At 37.9% G+C, this 18,761-nt stretch overlaps 1 protein-coding gene and 1 long non-coding RNA gene across 2 annotated transcripts; one reads left to right on the forward strand and one right to left on the reverse strand.

Moving 5' to 3' along the window:
• Positions 1–362: 362 nt before the first annotated feature.
• On the forward strand, positions 363–11,632 carry LOC105436574. The gene is made up of 9 exons (XM_030994844.1): positions 363–925; positions 1,052–1,174; positions 4,555–4,845; positions 5,317–5,436; positions 6,117–6,395; positions 7,449–9,139; positions 9,565–10,067; positions 10,549–10,669; positions 11,192–11,632. Exons 3-9 carry the CDS (start codon positions 4,569–4,571, stop codon positions 11,234–11,236), a joined length of 3,036 nt encoding a protein of 1,011 aa, XP_030850704.1. The 5' UTR covers positions 363–925; positions 1,052–1,174; positions 4,555–4,568; the 3' UTR covers positions 11,237–11,632.
• Positions 11,633–15,734: 4,102 nt separating this feature from the next.
• Positions 15,735–18,751, reverse strand: LOC115928099. Its single transcript, XR_004065875.1, has 4 exons — positions 18,473–18,751; positions 17,183–17,276; positions 16,381–16,521; positions 15,735–15,822 (listed from the first exon to the last, which is right to left on the reverse strand). It is a non-coding gene; the product is annotated as an uncharacterized LOC115928099 (long non-coding RNA).
• Between the last annotated feature and the right edge of the window lie 10 nt (positions 18,752–18,761).

The raw sequence follows: 18,761 nt of genomic DNA on the forward strand, positions 1-18,761 counted from the left end.
CTATCGTGTTGTTATTCAGATTGAGAAAGACACGTGTTACGCAAAAATATGAGAGTTGTCGGTATTATTCCAAATGGATTTTAAACAACTTGTTTGTAATGACTGGCTGAGATATTTGGGTGATTCGTATGGGAATTTATGCATACTTCAGAATCATGATTTTAATGCAGTGTTTGAAAAGCAATCGTTTTGAATATATACATATTAAATGATTTAAACAATGATGATGATTCTAAAAAAGATGTTTCGCAAGCACTGAGAATGATGAGTCATGAGAAATTTCGTGTTTTTTTTTCTTTATCGACTTCTCGATCTTCAGATGACAATGGGGATGTGTGCGGAACGTGACGTCAATGACGAGGCACGTTAGTAAGCTAAATATAGTCATTTGTTCAGAAGAAAAGGAGAAGGCGAGGGGATTTTTGCGAGATGATTGCGAAAGCCTTGACAAAATAATGCTCTTTGTATACAGCCTAGATAATTTCAACCGGGCCAGTGGCGTACTAGCTCCCAATGTTTATGTTGCCTTAAAGGGTCGATGAGGTTGGTGTAAGGTGGGCGTGGTCAGGATAACTCAATAATCATTAGAGGGGCCTATGATTGCAAGTATGCAATTATGATTGGCTACAAGTCTAGGAAAAGTCGTGAAAATGTCAGTCTTTGTGAAGTGCTTCAATACAAATTATTTCATTCACCTGATAAGAATAATAGTATTTCAATAGACAGAATCCGAACTGCATACATTATTTGATCTCAGTTGAGTGAATTTTCCCGTCCTCTTTGCCTTCCGTCTCGTTACTAAAGCGCCCTACTACACAGCCACCGACAACTCTTTTGACTTCGGAAGAACGTTGGTGCTTCGGAACAGAGATTTTTGTTTTGTTTTAAATGTCCTGGGTTTAAAACCAGTCCAGGGCGCCACTTGGTAAGGTTTTTATCCTACCAATAGGTCATCCTGAAGTTATATAAGTAGCCTACCCGCGCCTTATTTCTTAGTACCAATCATCAGCTAATTTTATTTTTTCTTCAAAACCGATTCTTCGGCAAACAGGTGGTCTGTTTCTTCGTAAACGTTTGTTGATGAGACTGTTTGGAATGCCAAAGTAACATCAATGAAACACCGATTTCAGCCTGTTTGATGGACATGTGAATTCGAGATCTGGAGTTAAAACCTGTAAGTATTTACTTCTTTGAAAAAAAGTAAAGAGTACCGAAGCGTGACGTCGCACTGGCCAAGTTCTCAAGGTTACTAATTTTGTACTTAACAATAGTGTGGTGATAATCCAAACCAGAACATTGAATTTGCTCTGCTCCAGCCCGTTGCTTGAATGATTTCGCGGTGAACCTTACGCGCAGGCTCTGTTGTTTAGAACCAGTAACCTGGACAACGAGCGAATAATGACATTAGCACTTCGGTACTCCATAATATAATAACTAGGTTATTTTAGTTTAGTATTTTTAGTTTAGGGTAGTTGTTTATGATCATTGGGGTCAGCCATTTAGGGGCACTTGCGTGGAAAGGGAGGGGGGCTTGGAAATAAAAGGAAGATGCGAGTAATAGCGAAAGAAGCGTGTGTAGTGAGTCCTATCACCTTATTTTGACATTGGTTTTTCCCTCCTTTCGCCTCGTGTCTGTGGTAATTTCTGTCCTTCTCGTCATTCGATGGGGGGGGGGGGGGGGGGCACGTTCCTACGCATCCCCTGTATATACGCCATTGCTTAATGACTAATGAATGGCTAGGACATTCAGGATAAGAAACGCTGAACTTGTAATTCTACAATGAACACTGTGGTGAAATTTCTTTTTTACGAGCACATTATACGTGGCCGGGATTCGTGGTTTAGCGTAATAACGCATTTTAAATTTGCCAAATAATATGCCTTCTTGATTTTCATGAACATTACTTTAGTTTTCAACGATTACAAACAAAATTGCAGATAAACATTTATTACTGTATTTAATCATTGCAATGCTATTTCTTTTAACTTAAAAAAGCTGGGGTTTGTTTTACGAGGATTACCGAATATCGTTAAATAAATTATTTAAAATGCGTTCAAAATTTAACCTGCGCGTTATATAAATAATGTATAATTTTAGTCTTATAGATTTGTGTATTTAATTATGTGCACTACCAAATATGATATGTCGCAGCAAGAATGTCCTTGACCAGACATTAGTCTACATTGGCAACGCTCAACCAAATCATACAAGTGCGGTAAATAGGTATACCTGGCAGGAATTAATTCCTTGAAATAGGCCTACTTGAAGAACTGCTATGGCAACCGTGCTAAAAGTCGAGGTAATGATAATGGCGCGCCAGAAGTGGAAATTTACCACTCATAGACGCTACATACATGTACGACTCCTTTGTTATTATCATAACTATTGTCATTATAGTTTCAGTGGCATTCAGCAAATTCAAACTTTTCGAAATATGATTACGTCAGGGGAATTCCCTTTTTTACTCTGAACTACCCCCATCGTGCTGTCAGCACAAACATGTTTACGAGGAACAGCAGTATTTAACAAATTTCAATTGTCCTGATTTCAATACAATAGTTGTCAAAATATACAATCGACTGAACATCGCGCAAAAAGGGCCGTTCGATGTGGATGTCTAATATAAAGGTAGTCTGACTTGTTTCGTTTAATTTGGCAATCGCTTCGTGCCACGTTGTCGGGTTACACGACCTTGCGTGAAAATATGCCGATGTTCGGTCCAATTTACAAGACACCTATATGAAATCAGTCGCCCTTTTCAACGTATTTTGTTTTTACTAGTCTTGGATTAATGCTAATGCGAACTTGACATTTATTTGTGGTAAAGAGTACCTGTCAAATGATCCAATAACTATATGTAAGCTTTCACAGGACTTTGTTTAAATCCAGTTGATTAAGTACAAAGTTTTGGGAAATTTTGAAAATTGGGTGGATAGTGATTCTTTACAATTTTGATATATTTGGATGCCCCTTTGGGTGTATTATAAGCACTAGAAAATTTAGCCCCTTATCTACTTCTGCTTTCGAGAAAAATTGAATAAACAAATTTACCGGTGCTCCCGGTAAATTTTGATAAATTTCAAATAGCGCCTACGGCCGTACAATGGTAGCTGCGACCATGACAATCTCAGAATATAGTTGTGATATATAATTTCCAAACGGGAATAGCTAATCGGTAGATTTTAGTCAAGAAACATTGTTATGTAGCTTAATTAATATCTTGACCTTGGGAGGGAGCTATACAACATAAAGAGTTTATTATTTACAATTTCATAACTTTAGACTCGATTTCAACCGCGACAACGATCACTGAATATTGTAGGATCGCATATGCGACCAATATCTTCATTTGAACCAAATTCATGACCCCATACCAAAACTTTGTATTATCTTTACAGCTTGCTAACTTCTTGCCTCATGACATATTCTAATTCAAAAGATGCGCGAGGTGCATCCGGTATTTGATTTTACTTTATTTTATTTCTGCATTTTTTCAAATATAAAAACTGAATAACGAAGAAGATATTGTAGGGCCTATACGTGAAAAATGTGATAAAATGATAATTTGTTGAAAAACGGGTGGGATATGTGTGAATGTTTGAGTTTACTGTAAGTGTTGTGAAATAGGGATGGTAGTTGATTATGAGAATATATTTATTTTTATTGCTTTTAAACGATGAAATGAAGGTTCCGTGTGTGATATATGATTTGAGTTAGTTATGCGAATCGCTCTCTTTTGAAGCTAAATTTGTGTTGAACAGCAGATGGAAGCTCAGAGGTTTACTAGTACTTCCTCAAAGATAAGTGATTGCTACTATATAAGGGCACATGTTGATAAGATAGGCTTTCGTGAAAAAAGATGAAAAAAAGCGTTCCAACTAAACTTTGACCATTTTTAATGACTAAATATCAAGGTTCACTTTAAACAAGGGATGCGAGGGAAGTCGAGATTGTAATATCATGAGATTTTAGAAAAAGAGAGTATCATACATTTGGGTTTTAAATGATCATGTCCCTGAGTATGAGTTGACAATGTAACTTTTTCTATTCAAAATAATGTTTAACCAAATCAATGCGAATATGTCAGTAATTGTTTCAGACTGAAATAACATTCCGAAAGGGCTTTTGACCCACATTCATAGCTTCAACCCAAACGTGGTACAAGGGGAATTTGACAACACTTTTTGATCAGGCTCCTGCTCAGTCATCCATGACAGCAGATTTAAGAATAATTAATTATTATACAGGATAATTACTTATTCCTTGAGAGAAAATATAATTCAAGACCACACACGTTATAACTTTTAATAGGGAATCTACTAAACTACTATACGTTTTATACGCAGTTATTAACGTAAAAGCGATGAAGAAGAGTAGTTTCATTATTTAAATCCAACGTTTTTTTTAATAATTATGCATAAATATGGGTCACACGTTTTATACGTGCCTTGCGTACATTATGTCTATATAAAGTGATCATATGGCACGTCAAAAATGTATGACCTAATACAATGTCGTATTTCTCTCGAATTTCCCCTTCACCGTGTCATTAGTGTCAAGTCCCATCATGGCTTCTCCGGGGCAATTCAATCCACTTCTAGATGAAGAGCTTAGCGCCCTTGCAAATAACATGGGGTTGTCAGACACCAGGCCACTCGGGAAGACGTTAGGATTGGGCGATGTTGATTTGGACCGAATCCATCGCGAGAACCCAAGGCCAGCCTATACCATTCTCAAACAGTGGAAGAGAGAACAGTTCCTTCAAGGAGAGGCGTTAAGGATCCTGTTGGGAAAGAAGCTTGCCGAAGCGGGACTAATGCAGCTCAGTATTCGATTATTAAGTGGTATGATTTTAGTTTGTTGTTTTTCCTTCAATTTCGTTCTTTTGTGCTTCGGTATGTATTTTTTTTTTGTATGAATGAAACCCAATCCGAAACGAACATGATTAGTTGCTATTGCATCGGGCCAGTGGTTTATCCATGACCGAATGGGAGTGGAAGAAAGAGAAAGAAGAAAAAATGATAAAGATGGCCCTCTCTCTCAACTGTCACTGATCCAAGTCCCCCTTGGCTTTAGAATAAATTCTTTGGACTTTAAAATAAGTCCTAGAAATTAAGAGAGGCACCCCCTTCCATGTACCTTCTATCCAACAATTTCGATCTCCAATTACTAGAACCAAGCCAGCTCTACCACTACAGAACGCATCCACTACGATTGTCATGGTCGCAATCTCAATTGTATGAATATCTGGTCGATGTTGACTATACCAAAGACACATCTTTAAAGGTAGTTTTACTTTCTTTCGTTTGCATTAGGTGAGTTTTCGACTTGCGTCACACCAGCACCGGGCCTTGCGTCACACCAGCACCGGTCCTTGCGTCACACCAGCACCGGTCCTTGCCTCACACCAGCACCGGTCCTTGCCTCATCAAAAGGTACAACTCTGACCAAATAACGTTACCCTATATTGCGATGATAATGTAAAGTAAATCGTTGCCTTATTCGTGTAGACAACAGCCTCTTGAATAGCAATATAACAGCACGTTGGCTGTAAAGACGTTTCTCTGCGTAACCGTAAGGCGTAGCGTTCCTTGTAATGTATTTATGAACACTCAGGCAGCATAATGATGCCCCAACGCCCCCACGTTTGCTAGTCACAAATCCCATTGATGTTTTCTTGTTTGTATATTTTCGTTAATGCATTAATTCATTAATACATTCTGCGTTGCAGGAAGCATCCATCCGTAATCATTATTCGAAACTTATTGAAACTTATTTTAAAGATATTTTTGAGATCCGCGCTAGCTCGGCGCTTTGTACAATTAGGAATAGACGAGAATTGTGGCTGAGTAACTATTATCCAAGGAAGGTGAATCGGTTACAAATATGTTGGTTAATTCCTGCATTAAATATGTCTATTAGAATATATCAAATTCAAGATTAGTTGATAGAAATGTGTCGGTAAGTAAAAACTTTCGAGGTGTGTAGGTATATAGATCTTAAAACTATTTTATCCCCGAGTGATGCATGCCGACCTTGCCTCAGTGCCGCCTGAGCTAGACTTCAGATGCAGATTCTTGTAGTTCATTTAACGAAGCTCAATGGTTTCATACAGGTCTCAGCGATGCTTTTCTGATATCTTTGGCCGATGGGATTGAACATGACGAACACGCGGATTCATTAGGTCGAGCCCTTGGTTTCAGCAACAAAAAACTCATGGATTTCCAAGAGACAAATCGCATGAGCGGTCACAAAACCAGCAAGGGAACGAAAGATATGCTCTTCGACTGGCGTCAGAAGGTTTCACCCAATGATCAGCATGGTGTGATGAGGAAAGCGCTCCTCAAGGCTGGTCTTTGCTATCTCGCCGACTTGCACTTTGGGACAAAGCCGAGTATGTATAGTGGTTCACTTTTCAAGGTTATTCATGGGGGCTTCGTTTACGTTATTTTCAGAAAAAAGGGATAGGATTAACTGATGTACCATTCCTAATTCTATATATTTAGTGTTCAGGATGTCTCAGAACATAGAGACAAAATGAGAGCAATTCTATTCCCACCCAATAGGTGTTTTGATTGCACTTTTCCTTAAAGGCAGTGTATTTGCAGCCAACAGCAGAAATATGAATATGTCACGTATGTCTTATCTGTGTAATTTAAATGTTAGCAGTGTCCTAGTATTAAAATTATGCAAGGAAACCCGTTTAATTGCTAGACTTCACTGTCAGACACTATTGAGTGATTGACTTACTTCTGTTCTTCTTTGGTAATAAAATACATAAAATGAGCTGTAAAGGGTACATCAGCATTAATTTTGTCTACATCAATAACCCACTTCGTGTAATGAACAAAATTAAACCGATTGAATCTTTGCGCAGAACAATCGTATGACCATTCGTTACAAGGGTCTAAAAATCAGACTATTTGATTAAACGACCGCGATCGCTAAATTTGATTCGACAACTAACAGTCGTTATTTTCCTACAAAAAGACATTTTCAAGCCCTTTTGTTTTGAGGGAAGTTCTAAATTATTATTATCTTTCAAATGCCGTTGGAATTGTAACCTTTTCATTATTTGGCCTGCAAATGGGACATAGTACCTTTAAAGTCACAACGTGTGCACACATTGCTTCACATTAAAAAAACAAAAAAACATCATCACTTCAAACAAAGACTGGATGTGTCAGTACAAGTCATTGTCTCTATAAACACAATAACTGGGACAAGCTTCTTAAGCTGTCAACAGTCTTCATAGAAGTAGGTAGCTTTCTCCATCACAACTTTGCTGCAACTGATAAAAAAGACATTTCTTCTATCCTTAGCAAAACTCTTCAAGATTCATGAGCATAATTGATATGTTGTTTTGCGTTTTAATGAAGTTAAATTGAACAAGACGCCTCATCAAGCTAAGAACAACTTCTTTAATTATATCGTAATTATTTTTCAGATATTCTATACGTCCAGATCACGCCTACCATGAACTTCCAATACTGCATAGACATAGTGAGAAACCATTACAAGACAGTCCTTTGCCAAGTCCAACGGCGTCCATGGGATCCAAATGACTACATCAAATTTGACCGACTGTACACCGAATTGCATCTTCTGCAGTACGACAGGTCGACGGGTGAGATGCGGACCGAACCGTTCAGAGGGACTGTGAACCAAATAATGAGCCTCAAAGTAGAGGGGGAACCATGGAAGCGGTTACTGCTGTTGGCGCCAGGTGGATACGGGAAGACGTGCGCCATAGCAAAGCTAGCCTATGACTGGGCCTATGAAGTGGAGGGTTCTCCAATGAAGGACATACCTGCACTCTTCGCCTTGCAGCTGAGGAAAGTTGATGATGATATGGGGTTAGGAGAGGCTATCATATCTCAACTGCTAGGCATCATCCCTGGTGTTACCGCAGAAAAACTCGAGGAAATCATCGGACTTCACGAGAAAGAATGTGCCCTGCTCTGCGATGGATATGATGAATACACCAAGAGCATCAGAGAAACGAAGTCTAAGAACAGCCTCGTCCAAACCCTACAGCACAAGCGCCTGAAGAATTGTCAGGTTTTGGTGACCAGTCGCCCATTCCTGGAGGATGATTTTCTGCAAGGAAATCTATCCAGAGTTTATGTCAAGATAGAAGGCAAAGGTTTCACACCACAACTTGCTCATCAATTCATCCATAGGTACTTTGAGGCGAGGTCCACACCAGAAGAAGAAGACCATCTTAAAAGGTTCTTAAGGGCAAACTACTTTCTTGGTGAACTGATAGCTGTCCCCTTTTTCTGCACCATGATCTGCCACTTGCACGAGGTCAAGGCATTGTCAGAAGCCAACACAAGAAGCAGCCTCTTCCGAAATCTCAACATATTCTTGTTACATCACGCAAAGGCTAAGGGTATGATAATATCGAGTGAAGGTCATCACCTCGATAATATCTTGCACGCACTTGGTCAAGTCGCTTTGTCAGGATTGTTGCAGGAGAGCGGGAAGTTTGTGTTTGAAGAACGAGATTTCAAAGACTGCCCAGATGCGTACGAAAAGGGTTTGATGCTTGGAATCCTGTCAAAGATATCCACCCCCGTGAAGCATGTCGACCATGAAGCTCTGTCAAGGACATCTGTGGAATTTTTCCACATATGGGAACAAGAGTACTGCGCAAGTGTATACCTTCAGCACCCCACTCCTGCAACAAATCGTTTTGCTACATTGCCGAAGAAAATCATGAAACCACTTTCATCATTCCACAGTGTCAGGAGGAACTTGACAGATTCTTCATTCGAGGAACGAATGGACCTTCAGACTCTCCTCAACACAGCGAGTTCTCCCCAAAAAACTATCGTGTTCGAAAACATGATCCGTCTCTTGGCTGGGAGCAAGAACTTCCAGATATGTCAGGAAATCTTCAGCCATATCAACCGTCTGGACTGGAGATGTGCAGTACAGGATCAGGGTTACACACATTCTGACAAGTGCCGTGTGATACTCCATTGTGTCAGTGAAGCAGATGCCGTGTACCTCACCGGGAAAGTCGCCCATGCCATCAGTAACTGCTTCCGGGGAGGTCGACTGTCTTTGGAGAACACTACTGCCAGTATGATCAGAGGTATCCGATCACTTCCCACGGACACGAAGATGCAGGTAAGATAATCTCCTTTTACTGTCGTTCAACCTTATTGTGGCTCGAATCCAACTTTGTATCGATCCATTTTTAAGATTTAGAAAGAGAGTAATCATGCAGAGGCATAATACGTACACAAACTATATTATTCCAATATTGTAAAGTACTTGGGTCCACCAGATTAAAAAGTTTCGATGTGGGTTTACTTTTCTTCATAATTTCTTGATTGGTCTTGACACAAATGGAAATGAAAGTTCTCCTTTTCTTATTAATATGCCCCCCAAATCACAATACAGCGATTTAACCGTTCAAGCTCTTTAAATGTAATTTATTGGAAGTATGAATGTAATGCTAGCGATATGTTTTAACATCTTTTTTACCTTGATAATCGGCATAAGTGATAGGTTTCAATGGATTAAATGAAATTCCTATGGTACTTTCACAGTTCACAACAGCTGAAATCACAAAGAGCTGTCTCACCCCAAGGCTTCTGGACAGTCTTGCAGGCTGTGAAAGGCTGTCCAGTTTAGACGTACGTGACATCGCTTCTGTTGAAGGATCGCCCCAGGAACGCCTCCCACAGTTTTCATCAATCAAGAAATTATCTGTCTCCTGGGTCGAACCAAAGGTGTTGCGCACATTATCCCGATGTATGCCGGCGGTGGAGGAAGCCGAGGTACGCATGCGTCTCGACGATGACGCCGCAGAAGAAGATATGTCCGCCATCATCGAAGCGGTTGGGATGATGGGCGCTACGCTCAAGACCTTGACAATCTTTGCTGCATCGGATCTTGGGAGTGTCTCGACAGAAGCAGGTCAGGAGTTCGGACGAGTTCTTGTTGCGGGTCACCTTGAGACATTGAGCGTGTGGTTCTTGCATATGTCTGAGACCGGGCTCATTGACATCATCAAGTCATGTCAACAGGCAGCCCGGATCAAGTTGGTCAGGTAAATTCCACAGAGAAACTTCCAGGATAGCTTTTGCCCATGGGCACGACTTTATGTATTGCAGTGAAAGAATTCATTCAACTAATGAATTTATAAATGGGTTGTTGGACACCGTCTATCAAACACTAACCGATTTCCTAACATCAATCCTGGACTAAACACTAACCTTATCCCCACCTTAAACCTTACCTTAAAAAAAAGTAGCCCTATAAACCATAATTATAAAATTATCTTTGAAAAATAAAGATCGGGGCAGTTGTCTTCGAAGCAAAAGTTGCATCACCAAAAGAATTATTATTTCAAGTAACTTTCTCTTTAAGTAAACGTGTTTGAGAGCAGATTTGAATTCTTGCATATATCACGTGCCTGAAATTTTTTGGAAGGAGATCAATATTTCTAACTAAACAACTTACCCTCAAATTATATCAATCTATAAATACTATCATGATTTGTCCACCATTTATCTTGTTTTACTTCTCAGATTCTTGAAATGTAGACCAGTAAAACGCAACGGTGACGCGTGCAAGTTCTTGGACGGACTAGCAGGCAAAGGCGCACTGAACAGAAGAACCGCAAGGAGAATCACTGTTCAAGTAAATGATGTAAGTCTGGTTTGTTTGTGTATATTTACCGCCGTATTAATTGTTTTTTAATAAAAAAAACATACTGCCGGAACAATGAGACTGCTTTAAAAAAGTTCGATGATAAAAGTGTAACTGTTGTTTTATTACGGCCAAACACACTTGTAAAATGCAAAGCTACAACAAAAATTCTGCAATTGCATGGAGAAATAAATTAAGGGCATCCGTTGGATGTACACGTACATATGTATTGGTGCTTGGCCTAAAGCAATTGTATTGGAAGATTTTAGTTGTTCAAGATGACCTTTTTTTCCTTCTTGTAAATCATTTAATAAAATGCCTTACTCAAAAGAGCAGAAAAGGTCAAGAAACCTACAAAGCCTTTAAAGGTAATAAGATGTCAGTGAGTCTCAAACAAACATCCGTATCTAATATATATCACTACACAATTGATCAGTCATAAATGTCATGTATGCTCAATAGCATGATTCTTTATAGTGTAATCTCTCTTATTTCTTACTCTCTGTTCTTTAATGACCATAGGATTCCTGGATAATTCCACATGCCCTACAAGCTTCCACCATTTGAAGATCGAATGCAATCTGTAAACACATTATCAGCGGGATCGCTGAACATTACTTTATGTCCCTGAATCGGCTCTGTATGCAGACGGGCCAGGCTACCTGATATTTAATTCTTTGTGTTTTCTAGTGCTTCGTATACTATCTATTATGTCTCCAAGCACTGTACAAATATACATTATTATCTGGGCCCCGTCTTATAAAGAGTTGCGATCGATCCGAATCAATCGCAAGTTTGCAATCTCCTATCTCTTATGTACATAATGCTCCCACTTTGTGCCCATTTTAACGGTACATGAAAAGATGTTATTTGCAAAATTATCAATGTGCCAAATGACTCGTTCCTGAAGGAATCAAAGGTGTCATTACATGTAGGTAGCTTCTTCACTATTGTGTTTTACTCTACAATAACTACTCGGAGTTATATACGATTATTTGTGGATGCAGGACTTGTCAACCCTAAGTCCCTAACCCTAATGTATTCAAATGTACATCTTATAAGAAACCATGCACCAGAAGACGAAAGACTTCATACATGGCTGATCGTCAACGAAAAACAATTATGTACACCGGTCTTGTGTATTTTGATATATTAAACATAGATCCATCCCTTAAACAAAGTACCAGTCTATACACATTTAAAAAAGGCTGAAATTAATTTGTAAATACATATGATTGAATGTATGTGCCATCGCCGGTCAGCTTCATTGTTGGCACTGCTGTATATACATGAATCTCGGTTTGTAACCTTTCTTTAATTTTTGCCTTTTACTATTTTCATCCATTGTTTCCTCTTTTTTTATTTTTTTTATTTGTTTTCTCCCCCAAATTCACAATTTCTTTGCTACATATTTTTAAATTTATTGATTTTCTAAGTATACTTTGTTCAAGATATATTGTAAAACAGCATTAATTTTGAGGAACTAATACTTCAACGAGCTCTGCTTCTGTTCCTCTGTACTCGTGGTATTACTGTTATATCTGTCGTTTCATTTGTATATTTTTTGTAATAATTTATACCTAAGTTCATTGTATTATGTTTTGCATGAGAAATAAATCATTTGAATCACAAAAAGTCTTTTGTCAACTCTTTGTTGCTACGGCAAGCAGTCAGTGAAAACGAATTCGTTTAATAAAATTATGGAAATGCAAGCATTACTTTAACCAAACAGAACTTTGCTATTCTTGGCCAAATTGTTCCTGATTGAGCTAGGTGTCATGAACATGAGCTTTCTAGGAATGTGATTTTCTCTTTGAAATTCAGATACCGTTCGCCAAATGACTTTTTGGTACCCTTTCTTCAAATTTGTTTTAATCACTAATTTGTGACATTATGCATCATTATGGGTTGTGTCTAATGAAAGAGGAGGATCTGAGCTTTACAAATATGTGTTATTTATTAATTAAAATTGCGATTAGGCCTAGGTTATGATAAAACATAGATAATGCTCGGTTTCGTTTTTTTCTTGGACACACTGTATAAGCAGTAATCAGTTTAAACTTTACGAAATCTCTCTTCAATTTTCATACAATATCTACCCGCACTTAATTAGATGCAGTTCCTTTCCTTGCAACTCTATCTGGTCATGCTAAATGAAAAGACGTTTTGTGTGTGTGTGTGTGTGTGTGTGTGTGGGGGGGGGGGGGGGGGGCTAGCCAACTTAAATTTGAACTTTCTCCAAGTTTATTCTCATGAAATTTCTACCACACGCACTAAGATGCAACGTGAACTGCTGTTTGAGTGATCTATACGTGGCAATTGAGTCTGAAAGTTCAAACACACAAAAATGATACCAAATGATTTGGGATAAAACACTCTGTCATAAGAAGTATATTGTATAATAATGTTCATAGATGATCTTAAAAATAAAAAGCAATTTTCTAGGTGTAAACTTTTTTTTGACTCATACTGTAGTGTCTGAGCTGTATACAGAAAATTGTATTAAAGGGCGTTGCAGGGAATTTGCACGGTGAAAGTATCAAAACTTGTCAAAGGGCCAAAAATGCTAAAGAAAAAAAAATCATAATTGACAAGTTTCCTAACGTATGATGGGAAATATTCAATAATAGCAACATTACAGCCATTTTTCTTTTTCTTTTGAATTTTGTGTTTTATTCAGCCTTGTTTTGCACAAAAATGAGGTCTTCGATCATAGAGAAAACCACACTACCACAGAGTCTTTTGACATGTAAGTTTGGACATAGTTTGATAAACTCATCTTGCTGGTATACATAGGCCTATTTTGAGATAAGTTATTGAGGGTTTACAATCCTTGATAGAGGTAATATTACTCTCAAAAGAATGATATAACAAATTCAGAATTTGCGAATTAAAAAAATTGGCTTTAGGATATAAACTCCTTTTCCGTAGGATTGGAAGATGGCTACACCAGACTCTGGATATGGCGCCTTGCATTGACCACCATACCACCCCATACCACCGGCTAGATCAGAACAGTGGTATCTTGGCGGCTTCGGTGCGGCGCCATGGATCTGGCCGTGTCGTGCGGCTCGCATACGTATCTGAGGTCTACCAGCGTGCGAGGTAGAGCCAGGCCCCCCAAGCTCCACCATTTTGTCCGGATCCATTAGAAGCCAAAATAAGCCCCCTTGCATAATTCATGAGCCTTATGAATTATGCATTCTGTAGGATGCTCCCCGCGAAAAGTGTACTGGAATGATGTTCACCACATGGTAAAAGACAATACGCGTATCAGCGTAATTAGAGAGGTCAAATAATTTACTGTACGGAATTATGGGTAATTTATTCATCACGCTGCGCGCTAGCAACGCAAGTGATTCAGCGAATCAGCGTGGATTATTCTGATACGATCACCGTTAGGTGAAATACGCGCCCGAACTTGTATTATCGATCACCAGTATAACAGCTGGTGTACCCAGGATGCATCGGGAAGTGGACCTAAAGTTCCTCTCGTTGTTGTGTTGTTGTTGTTTTTTAGTATGGGGGAGTGGCCTTAACTGGCATTGAATAAGAAATACTGATTATTCCCTTTTTAGTCTATCAATAATTGGGTCTGTTTTTGTTTTTGTTTTATTAAATCAAACATGCTATAAGCCATATAACAACTCATTCTCTGGCTATGATTATACATTTTAAATATGCTAATGTATAAAGTTTCCTTATTATAGACAAACAAATTATGTGGCAAAGTTGATGGTTTTTCTCCACCCACTCTCATCGTACCTTAATGATTCCCTTTCTCTCTCTTTCTCTGTCTTTCGTAAATTATTTTCTGCAACTAACGGTTTGTTGTCTTGACTGAACAACCTGTTGCAGTTCCTTTCTGTCTCACTTTCAGTCGTAGTTGTTATTACCACTCATTTATATTTACTCGTTATCAACTACGATCAACCATTCCATATTCACTCCATTACTGTCCACATTTTACTTGGATTATCTTCACTTTTCCTTTTTGCAGCCTTTGCAGGAGCTTTGAACATTTTTAATGCATAGACCAGAGAGATCGGAAAATATGTTAATCATTTTATTCAAATTTTCTAACTTGAAAACGGAAAGTGAAACATTGTTTTTTAACATCTTGACGTAATTTTTGTTTAAAGACAACGGAATTTAACACTGGAAATTTTGAATTGGGTTGCCCCCCCCCCCAAAAAAAAAAAGAAAAGAAAAGAAAACAAACCCAGAAGTGGTACAGTACCAGGGTTAGTTAGTTAGGAGGCCCATGTCCTTTATAATTTTATTTTTAAGAATATTTTTCACTTTTTTTTAAAATTAATTTGACATTAGTATACCGTTAACTTCACTTGGAAAACTACCCCCTTCCCTTACACATCAATACTGCCATTACTTCTAGCAACAGTAATTCTATAATTCAAAACGTTTTCATTTTCTAAATCCTTTTAATATAACATATAACAAATATAATATTGTTTACACTTTTGCAACCTGTTACATGGTCCATGTAGAAACAGCACCAGGAAGAGCATAACAAGCCCCCCCCCCCCTGTTTTCTTAAGCTAGGAAGTATCAAAACATGATTCTATTAAAATTAGCAGTTTGGATACAAAAGGCAAAATGATGATTAGCAGTTTCCATATTTAGTGCATTAAGAGGGTTGTCTTTCAAACCTTCTTACACACAATACTTGAAAAAGTCCATAGACTGAGGTAAATGAATTTCAACATGTATAATTATAATTAAAATATCATTGATTAATTCAATCTTTGATATAGACTGATAGATCTTTATCACTCAAATTTCAAGGCAATTTCTTTCTGCCCAGCCCTAAGTTTCATCCGGCTATAAAATGGTAGTTGACATTGTTAAAATGTTAATGTTTATTCCTTGATGATTAGTTATCTTTAATTATTTGAAAGTTGACAAGATGATAAATTCATTAGCTTTTTTTAAATGTGGTATTCTACAAACAAATAATACAAATAATAAATAAATAGCATGTAAATATTCAAGTTTAAACCCATCTCTACTGTCCTCTTTCATTATATGAGGGTGGTATCTTTAAGACGTAGTCCCATGTAGATGTTTTCTGCATCCATCAATAAAGTTGTAGCCTAGTTTTCAGAAGAAAGGGCTGTAATGATAACCCAAGTCTGTTGAATAGAAAAATGAAATAGGATACAAGTGTTATAAGAAAATCAACAATAACTAATAACATACACCCTGATACCTGCTCTGACAAAATGAGGAAGGACCGAATTTCACTTGGGATTCTAGTAGGCAAACCTAAACTATATTTCCTACAAGACTAGATACTGACCACATCTTATATTATTTCAGATGATCCCATTAAGACAATAGGCCTGCTGGAGCTTGGATCAGGCAAGGTATGAAATAAGTAATACATGTACAATTTACTTGTACTGTAAACTCATGCTCATAATTGAATAATACTCGGTTAAGTATGGGACATAAATTCACCAAACAAGTTGGACCAGAGAATGTGCTCTGCTGGAAATAATGCTACTGAAACACACGTAATGTAGACTTATATTTCATCTATATTGACATTTTATTTTTAATCTAAATCGCAATTATGATATTCAGTCAAGTATTCTTTTACAAGTCAACGGACAATGAAAAATATCTTTGTCAGATCTATAACTTTCTGCATGATATGTGTTCTACAATAGTTTATTGGGGGTACCTACATTGTATATTAGCACACTTGCTCGTATGAAGTGTAGTAGGCCTGCATCTCTAGATATGATCCCGTCAATATCTGTTCTTTGTTCCTCTCCTGAGTTTGTAAACCAGCATGGCTTCATCATCCACTGTAGCGAAGCATCATCCTACATGAGAGAAAACAATGTAGGTACTTCAATTACAAATTGATATTAATGGCTACATATCAACCATAATACATCCTATAAACAGACTTTCATTGATCTTATTTTGTGTTCTTCTTGATCTTCATTGCTCAAGAAGTGAAAGCACTTCCAAAAAAGTAATGAGGGGTCCTGTGTATACCCTACATGTATGATCATGTAGTGCTTTGAATGTGCATTACGCCCCCCCCCCCCGAAAAAAAAAAACTATTTAAAAAAAACTATTAAAAAATATGCCAATGGCTTACCTGAAAAGGTGACCTTACCCCCCCCCCTCCCCCAACGGAGCAAAATGTCAAATTAAAATTTTTTGTAACCCCCCCCCCCAAAAGTGTCCTCTTATTCCCCCCCCCCCCCCCCCCCCCCCCCCCCCCCCCCCCACTTATTCAGCGGCTGGCTGAGTCGTTTTTTGAGGCGATTTTTTTTTGGGACTTAAAAATATATATATATAGACCCTATTTTCTCTTTCCCACCGTGTGCCCCCCCCCCCTTCCCGGCAAGAAATTCCTGGACCCACCCCTGCCCCTGTATACGCTTGCAACATAAACTTAGTTACATTTCGTGTTCAGTGAATTAATAGGTGGTCGTTTTATGTTTGTGTGCTAAATATCCTGATTTTTTTTACCTGGATGGGACTTTCTGCGTCATCTTGCAACTATAAAAAATGTTGTAATGTCTACTCATCAGCTAACTCCTTCCAGCTCTTCTTCAGTTTCAATCTGTTGGAACAAGAAGAAAAACAAATCAATATGACAATCAAGGCGTCCCTTTCTCCTTAACAAAATAAAATAGATCTAGCAATAAAATTAGACCCTACAGCTATTTTTGATGTCATGGTTGGCCTGGAAATCAACATTCCTATTTGATGGACCACAGAACAAAGTAAAACTAAATGGAAGATTTAACTTGTGCCTCAAAAAGTGCTTTAGGCCTAGCCCTATGAATATAAAGCAGTTTCAAGTAGTTTCAAGTATTAAAACAAGAAGAAGAGGTGGACTACATAAGTAAACATAATTGTGGACTAGGGTTCTTCTCTTACACAAAAACAAAAAGATTTATCAACATGAACTGCACAATTTGGAGAAGAAAAAAAATCTCTAAAAATTAATAGGGGTCTAGATTCGTCTCGACTCTAGTATATTACAGACCTCTCAGTCTAACTAATGACAACTTGACAAGCACACTGGACCCACTTAAATTAACAAATCCTAGATCTAGATCTAGTGTTGTTTTAAAAAAAAAAAATTTTATTAATAAGTTCCAGGTTTACATCTCAATGAAATAGGATTTGGAGTTGTTTGATTATCAATGGTCACAGATAATTTTGGTCTAGAGTCTAGGCCTATTCTAGGCCTAGACCCTAAATAAAGTTGACACGCACCGCGTACCGATGGTGCAACTACTATGAGCGAACGGATATGGCACTAATGATAAGTAAGCAATCAGGGTCCACATCTACTAAAGATTTTAACAAGAATTAATCCACTTGGATTATCAAAAAATCATGCTTCATAGATTATTTTAAGGTGTAACGTTAAATCTATATATAAATTCAATCGATGATTGGTGAATTAGATTCATGATGACGATCAAATCTGAAATAAAACCTGATTTGAAAGTTTGATCTTGATGCAAATGAGTACCGAAATTTCCCGGGGTGGGCCTGCCGAAACCCCGGGGCCCTAACTGGAGTACTAGGGTGAAATGACGGCAAACCGCAGTCAAACTACTTCATGACGATAAAAATCAAAGTGCAATTTCAAGAGCAATATTTTCCTAGTGTTTTCCCAAACAATCTGTTGAGAACTGTCTCAAAATGAAACGAAATTACCGTAGATCACGAGGAATATTGTAGCTTTTTCAAAATTGATGACTAAATTCACTTAATCTACTCATATTTCAATCAATTACTTACCCATTCTCAATGAACTAAATCTTCTCAGTTTGTGCGAGTGTAGTAGCGTCGTGCATAAATCTGCATAATTAAAGTGACGCAATGAGGTCAAATATATTATCCGGTTTCTTAAACGATACTATCGATAAAATACATATTCATGAGGCTCATATCCAATCAAAAAGACGCCTCGGGTGCTTATTTTGTCTTCAAATGATCCAAAAGAGGCGGAGCCTAATCCCATTCGTGTAATGGTTTCCGCGCGTGCTGCTTTCCGTCTAGTAATTATATTTAAACGTCTTTGGGTAGA

Source organism: Strongylocentrotus purpuratus, unplaced genomic scaffold (assembly GCF_000002235.5).
Source record: "Strongylocentrotus purpuratus isolate Spur 01 unplaced genomic scaffold, Spur_5.0 spur5_scaffold_21, whole genome shotgun sequence".
NCBI classification, from domain to species: domain Eukaryota; kingdom Metazoa; phylum Echinodermata; class Echinoidea; order Camarodonta; family Strongylocentrotidae; genus Strongylocentrotus; species Strongylocentrotus purpuratus.